This window comes from Muntiacus reevesi, chromosome 14, assembly GCF_963930625.1.
Source record: "Muntiacus reevesi chromosome 14, mMunRee1.1, whole genome shotgun sequence".
Classification (NCBI taxonomy): domain Eukaryota; kingdom Metazoa; phylum Chordata; class Mammalia; order Artiodactyla; family Cervidae; genus Muntiacus; species Muntiacus reevesi.
The window spans coordinates 61,294,885-61,308,985 of record NC_089262.1 but is presented as its reverse complement, the minus strand read 5'-3'; the positions used below and the strand labels follow the sequence as shown (position 1 = coordinate 61,308,985).

The 14,101-nt window shown below is 38.5% G+C and overlaps 1 protein-coding gene across 4 annotated transcripts in view; it reads left to right on the top strand.

Annotated features, from left to right (window-relative positions):
* LOC136146351 (beta-hexosaminidase subunit beta-like) overlaps window positions 1-14,101 on the top strand; it is a 43,281-nt gene that overhangs the window by 17,635 nt on the left and 11,545 nt on the right. For all 4 annotated transcript variants that reach the window (XM_065905200.1, XM_065905201.1, XM_065905199.1 and 1 more), the window contains 3 exons: window positions 8,914-8,960; window positions 9,223-9,333; window positions 12,755-12,856. In XM_065905200.1, coding sequence (XP_065761272.1) covers window positions 8,914-8,960; window positions 9,223-9,333; window positions 12,755-12,856 — 260 coding nt within the window. The remainder of the gene's footprint in view (window positions 1-8,913; window positions 8,961-9,222; window positions 9,334-12,754; window positions 12,857-14,101) is intronic.

The window sequence follows — 14,101 nt, the reverse complement described above, 5'->3', positions numbered from 1 at the left end:
GTTCTTGATCTGTAATATTTAGAGTTATAAATGACCCTGATCTGCTCCAATTATATTTGGTTTTATCATCCGTCACCTCTTGTCACCTTCAGTAGCAAGCATGTCATTTCTGCATTTTATTTATTTGTTCAAACAACAGTATACTCATATGTTTTTCTGAACCAGTCTATTAGTGCAGAAGCAGAAAAGCAAAGAGGAAAATCATGTTCCCAATAAAACATGTCCACCTCTCCATGTGTGGTGATGTTTTCTGCTTGATACGAGAAGATACTCATGACCTCAGTGCAGCATAAATGCGTGTGCCGTGGCATTTGAGAGTCCTTATCGACTCAGCTTGGTTCTTCTCTGGTGTCTCCTTTCAGGAGTGGAGTTGTACTTGATCTCATTGTCCATTTTCAGCTGAATCCACTGGGCAATTGGACGATTCTTCTGTTTCTTGGCCAGGAATCCTTTGATCCTGGGAGTCTCAGGAAGAGAAGTTCAGGAACAGAGTCAACCACACACACCATGATGACCTAGAAAAGAAGAGAACCCTTCCCCCCTTTTAAATTCCTGTGAATTTAGAAATATAAGAAGTTTGCAGGAACGTGTGAAAAGATAAAAATATACTCTGAGTGATTGGAGGCAGTGAGCAGAGAAGAACCTTAAAAGCTTTTCCTGTGACTTTTAGTCTGAACTTCAACGTTCAGGGGTTGGGACATTTACTTTTGCTGTTCAAAAGCTGCTTTGACCTCTTCTTTTGAGAGGATAAGATTTTGTGTTACTGGCTTCCAGATTACTATGGTTTTGAAAAAGGAGAAGAATAATTTTCTTTAATGTGAGCTAGCCAGCCAAAGTTATAGTATTTAAAAAGAGAGAAGCCTTTGGATTTGACTCTGGTTGAGTGTTATCTAGAATAAAATAATGATTGTTAATGCTATATTTTATAGTCATAATAATTATGGTATGATTGTGATCTTATTCAAAATAATGACAGGAAAATAGCTATAGATACTTACCACAAATGTAACTACAGATATTATCATCTAGATTATTTACGTATACTGGGATGTGATGTTAAAGTGTTACCAGTCTGGTCTGCTTGTCTTGTCTGGGGCCTGTTAGGGAAATGAGCTTTATTGCTGTCTGGGCTAATCCACATAAGAACTTTTGAGAGCATTCTGTGAATCTAGTCCAGGAAGTCTTTATTTTCCGCTTCCTGTCAGACTTTGAAAGTAACAAATGTGCCATAAATGATATTTGAGTGTACTGCTACTTAACAGAAAATTCCAAAGTTATTCTGTATTTGGGGATAGGAGGGAGGCATAGCCAAAGGAACTTTGAACTTTTTATTCTTCCCTAATTTTTTTGAGGTATAATTGACATAACATTATATTCGTTTCAGTTTTACAACATAATGATTTTATATTTGTATTTAATGCAAAATGATCACCATGGTAAGTTTAGTTACCGTCCGTCACCGCACATAGTTAGAAGAGAATTGTTTTTCTTATGATGAGAACTTCTGAGATTTACTGTTTTTAGCAACTTGCAAATAGGTAGCACAATATTTTTAATTACAGTCACTATGCTGTACCTCACATCCCTAGGACTTATGTATATACAAAAGATTGTACTTTTTGATCCGCTTCACCCATTTTACCTGCCCCCTACCCCTGCCTTGAATAACTACCAATCTAGTTTTTATATTTATGAGCTTTTGGTTTATTGTTTTTTCAGATTCCACATCTAATTGAGATCATGCAGTATTTGTCTTTCTCTGTCTTATTTCATTTAGCATAATAGCCTTAAGGTCCGTCCATGTTGTTGCAAATAGCAAGCTTTCCTTCTTTCTGTGGCTAAATAGTATTCCATTGTACACATATACACCCCACATCTTTATCCATTCATCCTTTGATGGATGGGTCGTTTCCGTATCTTGGTTATTGTAGTTAATGCTGCAGTGAACACAGAGGTACACATATTTGGGGTGGAGGGATTTAGTGTTTTGGTTTCTTTGGATAAACACTGAGAAGTGGAGTTGCTGGATCATGTGGTAGCTCTACTTTTAGCTTTTTAGGAACCTCCATGTGGTTTTCTATAGTGGCTTCACCAGTTTATATTCCCATGAACAGTGTTAAGGGATCCTTTTACTGCACATCCTCACCAACAGTTGTTATTTCTTGTGTTTTTGATAATAGCCATTTTAACAAGTATGAGGTGATATGTCACTGTGGTTTTCATTTGCCTTTCCCCAATGGTTAATGCTTAAATTTATGACCAACCTAGACAGCATATCAAAAAGCAGAGACATTACTTTTCCAACAAAGGTCCATCTAGTCAAAGCTATGGTTTTTCCAGTAGTCATGTATGGATGTGAAAGTTGGACTATAAAGGAAGCTGAGCATCGAAGAATTGATGTTTTTGAACTGTGGTGTTGGAGAAGCCTCTTGAGAGTCCCTTGGACTGCAAGGAGATCCAACCAGTCCATCCTAAAGGACATCAGTCCTGGGTGTTCATTGGAAGGACTGATGCTGAAACTGAAACTCCAATACTTTGGCCACCTGATGCAAAGAGCTGACTCATTTGAAAAGACCCTGATGCTGGGAATGGTTGAAAGTTGAAGGAGGAGGGAACAGCAGAGGGTGAGATGGTTGGATGGCATTACGGACTCAATGGACATGAGTTTGAGTAAACTCCAGGAATTGGGTATGGACAGGGAGACCTGGTGTGCTGCAGTCCATGGAGTCGCAAAGAGCCGGATACAACTGAGCGACTGAACTGAACTGAACTGATGCTTAATAATGTTGAACACCTTCTCATCCACCTGTTGGCTATTTATGTGTCTTCCTTGAAAAACATACCTGTTTACAATCTTCTACCCATTTTTTTGTTGGACTGTTTTTTGCTACTGAGTTGTATGAGTTCTTTATATATTAACCCCTTAATAGATATATAATTTGCAAGGATCTTCTCCTCTTTGGTAGATTGCCTTTTTGTTGATGATTTCCTTTGATGTGCAGATGATGAACAGTATGAAAAGGCAAAAAGATAAGACACTGAAAGATAAACTCCCCAGGTCGGTAGGTGCCCAGTATGCTACTAGAGATGAGTGGAGAAGGAACTCCAGAAAGGATAAAGGCATGGAGCCAAAGCAAAAACAACACCCAGTTATGTATGTGACTGGTGATAGAAGCAAGGTCCGATGCTGTAAAGAGCAATATTGCATAGGTACCTGGAATGTTAGGTCCATGAGTCAAGGCAAATTAGAAATGGTCAAACAGGAGATGGCAAGAGTGAATGTCGACATTCTAGGAATCAGCAAACTAAGATGGACTGGAATGGATGAATTTAACTCAGATGACCATTATATCTACTACTGTGGGCAGGAATCCCTTAGGAGAAATGGAGTAGCCATCATAGTCAACAAAAGAGTCCAAAATGCAGTACTTGGATGCAATCTCAAAAACGACAGAATGTGCTAGTTTGCATTCCCACCAACAGTGTAAGAGGGTTCCCTTTTCTCCACACCCTCTCCACCATTTATTGTTTGTAGATTTTTGGATAGCAGTCATTCTGACCAGCATGAGATGGTACCTCATTGTGGTTTTGATTTGCATTTCTCTGATAATGAGTGATTTTCAGCATCTTTTCATGTGTTTGTTAGCCATCTGTGTTTTCCTTGGAGAAATGTCTGTTTAGTTCTTTGGCCCATTTTTTTTTTTTTTTTGACTGGGTCGTTTATTTTTCTGGAATTGAGCTGCAGGAGTTGCTTGTATATTTTTTAGATTAGTTCTTTGTCAGTTACTTCATTTGCTATTATTTTCTCCCATTCTGAAGGCTGTCTTTTCACCTTGCTTATAGTTTCCTTCATTGTGCAAAAGCTTTTAAGTTTAATTAGGGAAACACATGTACACCCATGACTGATTCATGTCATCATATGGGAAAACCAATACAATATTGTAAAATAATTAATCTCAAATTAAAATTTTTTAAAATGGAAAAAATAAGCAAAGTATATTTGTTTTTCCACAAATTCCATGTCAATGAAGTTTTAAGGAATAAAAGACATGCTCCCTTAAAAAAAAACAAAAACAAAATGACAGAATGATCTCTGTTCGTTTCCAAGGCAAATCATTCAATATCACGGTAATCCAAGTCTATGCCCCAACCAGTAACACTGAAGAAGCTGAAGTTGAACGGTTCTATGAAGACCTACAAGACCTTTTAGAATTAACACCCAAAAAATACGTCCTTTCCTTTATAGGGGACTGGAATGCAAAAGTAGGAAGTCAAGAAATACCTGAGAAAAAAAAAGATAAATACCTGGAGTAACAGGAAAATTTGGCCTTGGAGTATAGAATGAAGCAGGGTAAAGGCTAATAGAGTTTAGTCAAGAGAACGCACTGGTCATAGAAAACACCCTCTTCCAACAACACAAGAGAAATCTCTACACATGGACATCACCAGATGGTCAATACCGAAATCAGATTGATTATATTCTTTGCAGCCAAAGATGGAGAAGCTCTATACAGTCAGCAAAAACAAGACTGGGAGCTGACTGTAACTCATATCATAAACTCCTTGTTGCCAAATTCAGACATAAATTGAAGAAAGTAAAGAAAACCACTAGACTATTCAGGTATGACCTAAATCAAATCCCTTATGATTATACAGTGGAAGTGAGAAATAGATTTAAGGGACTAGATCTGATAGTCAGAGTGCCTGATGAACTATGGACGGAGGTTCGTGACATTGTACAGGAGACAGGGATCAAAACCATTCCCAAGAAAAAGAAATGCAAAAAAGCAAAATGACTGTCTGAGGAGGCCTTACAAATAGCTGTGAAAAGAAGAGAAGCAAAAAGCAAAGGAGAAAAGGAAAGATATAACCATTTGAATTCAGTGTTCCAAAGAATAACACAGAAAGATAAGAAAGCCTTTCTCAGTGATCAATGCAAAGAAATAGAGGAAAACAGCAGAATAGGAAGGACTAGAAATCTCTTCAAGAAAATTAGAGATCCCAAGGGAACATTTCATGCAAAAATGGGCTCAATAAAGGACAGAAATTTTATGGGCCTAACAGAAGCAGAAGATATTAAGAAGAGGTGGCAAGAATACACAGAAGAACTATACAAAAAAGATCCTAATGACCTAGATACCTGTGATGGTGTGATCACTCACCTAGAGCCAGACGTCCTGGAATGTGAAGTCAAGTGGGCCTTAAGAAGTATAACTACGAACAAAGCTAGTGGAGGTGATGGAATTCCAGTTGAGCTATTTCAAATCCTAAAAGATGATGCTGTGAAAGAGCTATAGTCAATATGCCAGCCAATTTGGAAAACTCAGCAGTGGCCACAGGGCTGGAAAGTGTGAGTTTTCATTCCAATCCCAAAAGAAAGGCAATGCCAAAGAATGCTCAAACTACCGCACAATTGCACTCATCTTACATGCTAGTAAAGTAATGCTCAAAATTCTCCAAGCCACACTTCAGCAATATGTGAACCATGAACTTCCAGATGTTCAAGCTGGTTTTAGAAAAGGCAGAGGAACCAGAGATCAAATTGCTAACAATCGCTGGATCATTGAAAAAGCAAGAGAGTTCCAGAAAAGCATCTATTTCTGCTTTATTGACTATGCCAAAGCCTTCGACTGTGTGGATCACAATACACTGTGGAAAATTCTGAAAGAGATGGGAATACCAGACCACCTGATCTACCTCTTGAGAAACCTATATGCAGGTCAGGAAGCAACAGTTAGAACTGGATGTGGAACAACAGACTGATTCCAAATAGGAAAAGGAGTACATCAAGGCTGTATATTACCACCCTGCTTATTTAACTTATATGCAGAGTACATCATGAGAAATGCTGGGCTGGATGAAGCACAAGCTGGAATTAAGATTGCTGGGAGACATATCAATAACCTCAGATATGCAGATAACACCACCCTTATGGCAGAAAGTGAAGAAGAACTAAAAGAGCCTCTTGATGAAAGTGAAAGAGGAGAGTGAAAAAGCTGGTTTAAAGCTCAATATTCAGAAAACTAAGATTATGGCATCTGGTCCCATCACTTCATGGGAAATAGATGGGGAAACAGTGGAAACAGTGGCTGACTTTATTTTGGGGGGCTCCAAAATCACTGCAGATGGTGATTGCAGCCTTGAAATTAAAAGATGCTTACTCCTTGGAAGGAAAGTTATGACCAACCTAGGTCAGTTCAGTTCAGTCGCTCAGTCATGTCCGGCTTTTTGCCACCCCGTGAATCACAGCATGCCAGGCCTCCCAGTCCATCACCATTTCCCGGAGTTCACTCAAACTCATGTCCATCGATTCGGTGATGCCATCCAGCCATCTCATCCCCTGCCATCCCCTTCTCATCCTACCCCAATCCCTCCCAGCATCAGGGTCTTTTCCAATGAGTCAATTCTTTGCACGAGGTGGCCATAGTACTGGAGTTTCAGCTTCAGCATCAGTCATTCCAATGAACACCCAGGACTGATCTCCTTTACTGGTTGGATCTCCTTGCAGTCCAAGGGACTCTCAAGAGGTTTCTCCAACACCACAGTTCAAAAGCATCAATTTTTTGGCACTCAGCTTTCTTCACAGTCCTACTCTCACATCCATACATGACCACTGGAAAAACCATAGCCTTGACTGGACGGACCTTGTTGGCAAAGTAATGTCTGTGCTTTTTAACATGCTATCTAGGTTGGTCATAACTTTCCTTCCAAGGAGTAAGCGTCTTTTAATTTCATGGCTGCAATCACCATCTGCAGTGATTTTGGAGCCCAAAAAAATAAAGTCTGACACTGTTTCCCCATCTATTTACCATGAAGTGATGGGACCAGATGCCATGATCTTAGTTTTCTGAATGTTGAGCTTTAAGCCAGCTTTTTCACTCTCCTCTTTTACTTTCGTCAAGAGGCTTTTTAATTTCTGCCATAAGGGTGGTGTCATTTGCATATCTGAGGTTATTGATATTTCTTCCAACATTCTTGAGTCCAGCTTTGTTTCTTCCAGCCCAGTGTTCCTCATGACCAACCTAGACAGCATATTAAAAAGCAGAGACATTAGTTTGTCAACAAAAGTCTGTCTAGTCAAGGCTATGGCTTTTCCAGTAGTTATGTATGGATGTGAGAATTGGACTATAAAGAGAGCTGAGCATGGAAGAATTGATGCTTTTGAACTGTGGTGTTGGAGAAGACTCTTGAGAGTCCCTTGAACTGCCAGGAGATCCAACCAGTCCATCCTAAAGGAGATTAGTCCTAGGTGTTCATTGGAAGGATTAATGCTGAAGTTGAAACTCCAATACTTTGGCCACCTGATGCAGAGAATTGACTCATCTGAAAAAACCCTGATGTTGGGAAAGACTGAAGGCAGGAGGAGAAGGGGATGACAGAGAATGAGGTGGTTGGATGGCATCACCGACTCAATGGACATGAGTTTGGGTAGGCTCCGGGAACTGGTGATGTACAGGGAGGTCTGGTGTGCTGCACTTCATGGGGTCACAAAGAGTCGTACACAACTGATGGACTGAACTGAACTGATGTGCAGAATCTTTTACTTTGGTGTTGTCCCATTTGTTTATTTTTGCTTTTATTTCTTTTGCTTTTGGTGTCATAGCCTAATAATTAATTCTTTTTTATTGTTTAGTAGAGTTCACTAGTGAAGCCTTCTAGTCCTGGCCTTTGTTTGTTGGAGATGTTTTCTTATTGTTGCCATCTCCTTACTAGTAATCCATCTCATATTCTATTTCTTCGTATTTCAGTCTTGGTAGGTTTTCTCTTTAGGAGTTTATTCATTTCTTCTGAGTTGTCAAATTTGTTGACATATAGTTGGTCATACTAGTCTCTTAGGATCTTTTGTATTTTTGTAGTATATTGTCACATCTCTTTTATTTGAGTTTGCACTACAGGGAAACATTGGAGATATTGTGGGTTTGGTTCTAGACCGCTGCAGTAAAGTGAACGGAGTCACACAAATTGTTTGGTTTCCCAGTGGGTATAAAAGTTATGCTTACACTATACTGTAGTTTTTCAACAGTATAGTGCAATAGCATTATGTCTTAACGATAGGTACATACCTTAATTTTATTTTTTTTTAATTTTTTTTATTAGTTGGAGGCTAATTACTTCACAACATTTCAGTTTTAATTTTAAAATGTTGCATTGTTTAGTCATAAAGTTGTGTTCAACTCTTTGTGACCAAGGGATTTCCCAGGCAAGAATACTGGAATGGCTTGCCGTTTCCTCCCCCATTTTAAAAATACTTAATTGCTAAAAAATACTGATCATCATCTGACAATGCAAGGTTGCTTCAAACATTTGATTTGTAAAAAAAAAAGCTATCTGTGAAATGCAAGAAACTGAATTATGCCTGTATTCTTAGGTTAAAATTTTCCTTGGCAGTATAGTTGTCAGCTAGAATCATGAATTTTGGTAAAGTCGAGGCTAGAAAGAGGAATTGGCCTATAATATAGGGAACAGTCCACATGCATAAGAAAGAGTCTCTGCAGTTATAAATAAAACACTGTAATTTGGGCCTTTATAATTTCATAGTGTTTTCTGAGCTTCTTTGCCCTCTGTTAAGTTTAGGTACCTTCTAAAGTGCTTATAATGTTGTATTATAAAAATACTTTCTTATAATGCTATAAATTTATTAAGGAACTAGAATTTTGTTTTCTTAAAACTATTTTTTTGTGTTTATCATTAAAACAGAAAAAATGGTATGGGTACAATTAAGTAAAACATTTTTATTTGATAGCAACAGAGTTTTTTTTTTAATTGAGCCTTGATTTTAGAGAATATGTTACAGAGTATAACATATTTAATTTTATTTGCCTTTCCTGGTTATGGTTCTATGCTTGGATAATATATCTTTTATTGTCTCCTTTATAAATTAATGCAATAAATTATAAATTTTATTTTCCTCAGGTTTAGAGACCTTTAGCCAGTTGATTTATCAAGATTCTTATGGGACTGTAAGTATGATTATTGTATGTTACTAACATTATTGGGTAGACATAATAAAATATTCTATAGGAAAAATGTAAACTTTTTAGCTACTTATTGCTTCTTGAATGTTTCTTCTCCCCAAGTGTGTCTCTTAGCTGGTAAATGTAGTTTTTACACTTTGTTTGGTTGTAAATTAATGTCTTATCCAATACTTGCATAGCCAGATGTAATCATCATTGAACTTGAGAAAATTCTAAAAATAAATAAAAGTTTTCTTTTGTCTTTTAGTTCATTGCCAATGAATCCAGCATTGTAGATTCTCCAAGGTTTCCTCATAGAGGAGTTTTAATTGATACCTCTAGACACTTTCTGCCCGTTAAGACGATTTTGAAAACCCTGGTAGGTGATGGTTTAACTCCATTGTCTGCTCTGAAGAACGTTCCTTCGTGTCGTTACTGTATGTTGGTCACTGTGCTGTTGGGCCGGTTGGAACAAGGGATTCATTTCCATACACCAAGTCTATTTCCGTAGAGTGAGTATAAGCAGTGGGCTTTTCCCTCCCTTCCCTGAGATATGTTTCCTCTGCTGAGAAGTGGACGCTCCCCTCAGGAATCACCCTCTTGTTTTCATTGAGGTGGGAGAGAGGCTAACCCAAGATTCAGTCAGCATTGTTAAGAAAAACACTCAGTTTTAATGCTGCCTGTTGGCCCTCCATGTAAATCTCAACTGTCAAATCGTGGGTCGGGACTTTTCATCAGGAATATATTACCTCTGGTTGCTGCCGCTGTTGCTGTTGACTTAGTCCGTCCGACTCTGGTGGCCCCATGGACTGTAGCCCCAGGCTGCTCTGTCCACGGGATTCCCGGCAGGAATGCCGGAGTGGGTTGCTCTTTTCTTCTCCAGTATCTCCAGCTACGGACCTTTAATTTTGTGACTTCCACTTACTGCTTATTGAGAGTTACATGACGTAACTCTCTCCTCTTACTGACGCTTTATGGGTTCATCCCTCCCATCACTGTCAGTTTGTGATGATCAGGAAGTTTTCCCATACCATAAGTCATTTATGAACATAGCCTATTATAAAAAAGTTATTTTTACATTTATGTTTAAACCTTGATTTTTTTCTTCAAAAGACATTATTGTAATTTTTAATGAAAGAAATATAGGCTTAGTGTAAAAAAAAGCTTGAACACAGATATACATAAAGTGGTGATCCCATAATCTCATTTACCAAAGACTGACATAAATTTTTATGTCCCGTTTATCTCATTTTAGACTTGAAGAATGAATTAACACATGATTCTTTTTCTATTGAAATGTAGTTGACATACAATATTCTATTAGTTCCAGGTATACTAAATCATGGTCTGACATTAGCGTACATTATGGAATGACCACCAGAATAAGTCTGGTATCCATCTATCCCCATGTAGTTATCACAATATTATTACCTTCCCAGGGCTTATTTATTGTGTGGCTGGAGGTTCCTTCCTCATAATCCTCTTCACCTGTTTTCACCCACCCCCTTAGCCTCCTGGCAACCACTCTCTCTCTGTATTTGAGTCTGTTTTTGTTTCATTTTATTTTTTAGGTTTCAGATGAGAGAGGTCCTTGGTATTTGTCTTTCTCTGATGGAGCTCTGATGTTTTTAACATAATATCCTCTAGATTTACCCGTGTTGTCACAATGGCAAGACTTCATTTTTTATGGCTGAGTCCACTCTGTTCTGATTGGAGAACTTAGTCTATTCACATTTCAAGTTATCACTGATGGATCTATATGTACTGCCATTCAGTTAATTGTTTTGGGTTGTTTCCATAGTTCTTTTTTGTTCCTTTTATCTTTTTTGCTCTCTTCCCTTGCCATGTGATGGCTATCTTTAGTGCTATGTTTGGATTCCTTTCTTTGTGTGTGTACCTATTAATAGGTTTTTGGTTTGTAGTCACCATAAGGTTCATCTATAACAGGCCCTGCCCCCTGTGGGGGCTGCTGCGCCATGGGTGGGCAGAGCTGGGCCCTGGGGCAGCTGCCTGTGGGACTGGCTTCGGGGACTGACCTTGGCTTGTTGATGGGCAGTTAAGTGTCTGGTGCTGACAGTCTAGAGGGAGGACTCCAGAATAGCAGATGACATCACCAGTGTCAGCAAGTCCCCCAGAAGGCTCCCTCTAGTGCCTTTGTTCCCAGGGGGATTCCCAGCTGTCTCCTGCCTCTCTGGGAGGCTAAGATCAGCAAGTGGTTCTGACCCAGGCTTCTTAAAAATTACTGCCTCTGCCTTGGGATTAGGAGCCTGTGAAATTTGAAAAGCACAATCTGTGTCTTGTAGCCCTTCAGCTCTCCCATATTCAAGTCCTGCTGGCTTTCAGTGCTAGAAGTTTTGGGGGGCTCATTGTCCCAGTGTTGTACACTCAGTTTGCAGAGCCTGATATGGGCTTGGATTCACCCCTTCGGGGAGAACCTTGCAACTGTGTTCACCTCCCACTTGTGGGTCATCTGCCCAGGACTGTGGGTCTTGACCCACCTACTTGTCTCCTTGTGTTTCCATTTTTATATCTTGAGTTGTGAAGAAATCGTTTCTGCTAGGTTTCAGGTGCTTCTCATCAATAATTACTCTTAATAGTTGTAATTTTGCTGTGTTTATGGCAGGAGGTGAGTAAGAGGGCCTTCCTGCTCTGCCATCTTGCCACATCATGAGGAAGGAGGCTGTATGTTCTGCTTCTCTGATAGGGAAAGTCTCTCCGCTTATTTTCCATTTTCTTCATATCATCTTTTATATTTTATATACGTATTATATTGTTTACTCCTCCAGATTGTACATAAAATCGGTGTCAGTGTCCCCCAAATTTCTGAGAATGTTAATTGGATTTGTGCTGTTTGTGTACTGAATTTCTTTCATTTGTAAGAAAGAGTTGGCACTCAAATCTCAGAATTGTGAGGCTGGTAAGCCCCATTTTTCCTCTGCTCTGTTCCCAAACTCTTTAGTAGTGGTAGTCAAGAGCTACTGGGAATTTATGAGCTGGCTCTCTTCCAGTAGGGCAAAGTTACAGCTTTAATTTGTAATATGAATTGTGTATTGGCTTTTTGAAAAGTGAAAAGAAATTTATACTTCTTCACATCCTTCCCTTGTTGAAAAGGAAAATTTCAAAGGAAACAGACACATTGGGAACAATCCTGGATATAGTAAGTATTAATAAATTGGAATGTATATCTGTAGTATGTAATTATTTTTCCCTTTCCTCTCCCCACTGGATTTGTTCTTCCTGTGAGTCTGCTTCTTTCTTATTATAGTCACTAGTTTGTTGTATTTTTTAGATTCCACATACAAGTGATATCATGGTATTTATCTTTCTCTGTCTGACTTACTTTACTTGGTACAATGTCCTCCAAGTCCATCCATCTTGTAGATAGCAAAATTTCATTCTTTTTTATTGTAGAGTAGAATCCCATTGTATATACATACACTACATCTTTACCCATTCATCTGCCAGTGAACACGTAGGTTGCTTCTGTATCTTGGCAATTGTAAATGATGCAGCTATGAACACTGGGGTGCGTGTATCTTTTCAGATTAGTTTTTTGGGGGTATGTATACCAAGAGGTGGAGTTGCTGGGTCATACAGTAACTTTCAGTCTTTTGAGAAACCTCCAGACTGTTGGCTGTACCAATGTACATTCCCATCAAGAGTTTATGAGGGCTCCCTTTTATCCACATTCCCACCAACATTTGTTGTGTTCTTTTTGATGATAGCCATTCTGACAGGTATGAGTTGATAATCTCATTGTGGTTTAAAGGTGCATAAATTTTCAACCTATTCACTTGCAGGATGCCATGGCTTTTAATAAGTTTAATGTTCTCCACTGGCACATCGTGGATGACCAGTCTTTCCCTTATCAGAGCGTCACTTTTCCTGAATTAAGCAATAAAGTGAGTAATTAATGTTATTGTTGTTGGTGTACAAAAATTTTGGGTATGGTTTCCTTAGAAGTTTGCAGCTTAAATGTTTCTTATTATGGATAGAACTTAGGGGTAAAGTTAGGTATTCGTGGTTTAAAATTTTTAATATGCTATTGCTGAGCATTTTAGGTCCACAAAACTGGTCTGCTTTTGTAATTGTTATCATAAATGTAAACATTTATGGGGCTATACAAATAAAAATTTAAAAGCTTAATGGATGTAGGAGACCTGAAGCCTTTGTGATTAACATAAAGTTAAATAATTATATTTATCAAGTAGCCCAACTGTCTAAGTGTTTTAAACAGAATTGTTCTCAATTCTGTAAATGACAACTTCTTTCCTCTCTAAAAAACTGTATGAAGTAGGGAATCTTCAGAGATAATGGCTCCTTCGTAGAGATAATGGCTCCTTCGTAGAAAATAATGGTAGTGTTAGAAGTTCAAACTGACTGAATTATAGACCAGTGAAGTGGGGAGCAGGCCTTGCACCATCTCACTGGGTCCCCTGAGTTACAGAGCTGGTCACTGACCGCGAGAGAGGCTGCTTGTGTCAGGCAGAGTCGTAGTTATGAAGGGGCAGAGCCAAGACCCTAAGTTAGTCCTCTGGTCACAATTCCGAAGCTTTCCTTAAAGTTTTGATGTAGTTTGGATTGAAATCCTAGCAGCACTCCTGTTCTTGTTTGCTTTTGATATGGAAAGCTTCAAACATATACAGAAGTAGAATTTAATGAATTCCTATTTCCTCATCACTCAGCTTCAATAATCAAGTAATGGCCAATCCTACAACACCTATATCCCCTCCACCATTATTTGAAGGTAATCTCAGACAGCATCTCTTATTAGTAAAAAGGCCTGTTTAAGAATAACTCATTATCACAGCTAAAAAATTAACAGTAATCCAAATAGCCAATCATTATTCATGTTTTCCCAAGAGCCTTTTTCTTTAAAAAAGTTTTTTTATTCGCAGTGGGATGCAAATAAACTCCATAAGTTGTGATCACTTAACATATCTGTTCTATGGGTGCTCATTCCTGACCATGTCTTTCTATTTTTCTTTTAATGTATTATTTTCATTGAGGATGTGAAGATCAATTTGTCCTGCAGTTTTCCATAATCTGGGTTTTGTTGATTGCCTTTCCAGTGTCAATTTGTTCTTCTATCCCCTGTATTTACTATAAACTTAGATCGGGTCTTGATTCAATACAGATTTGTTGTT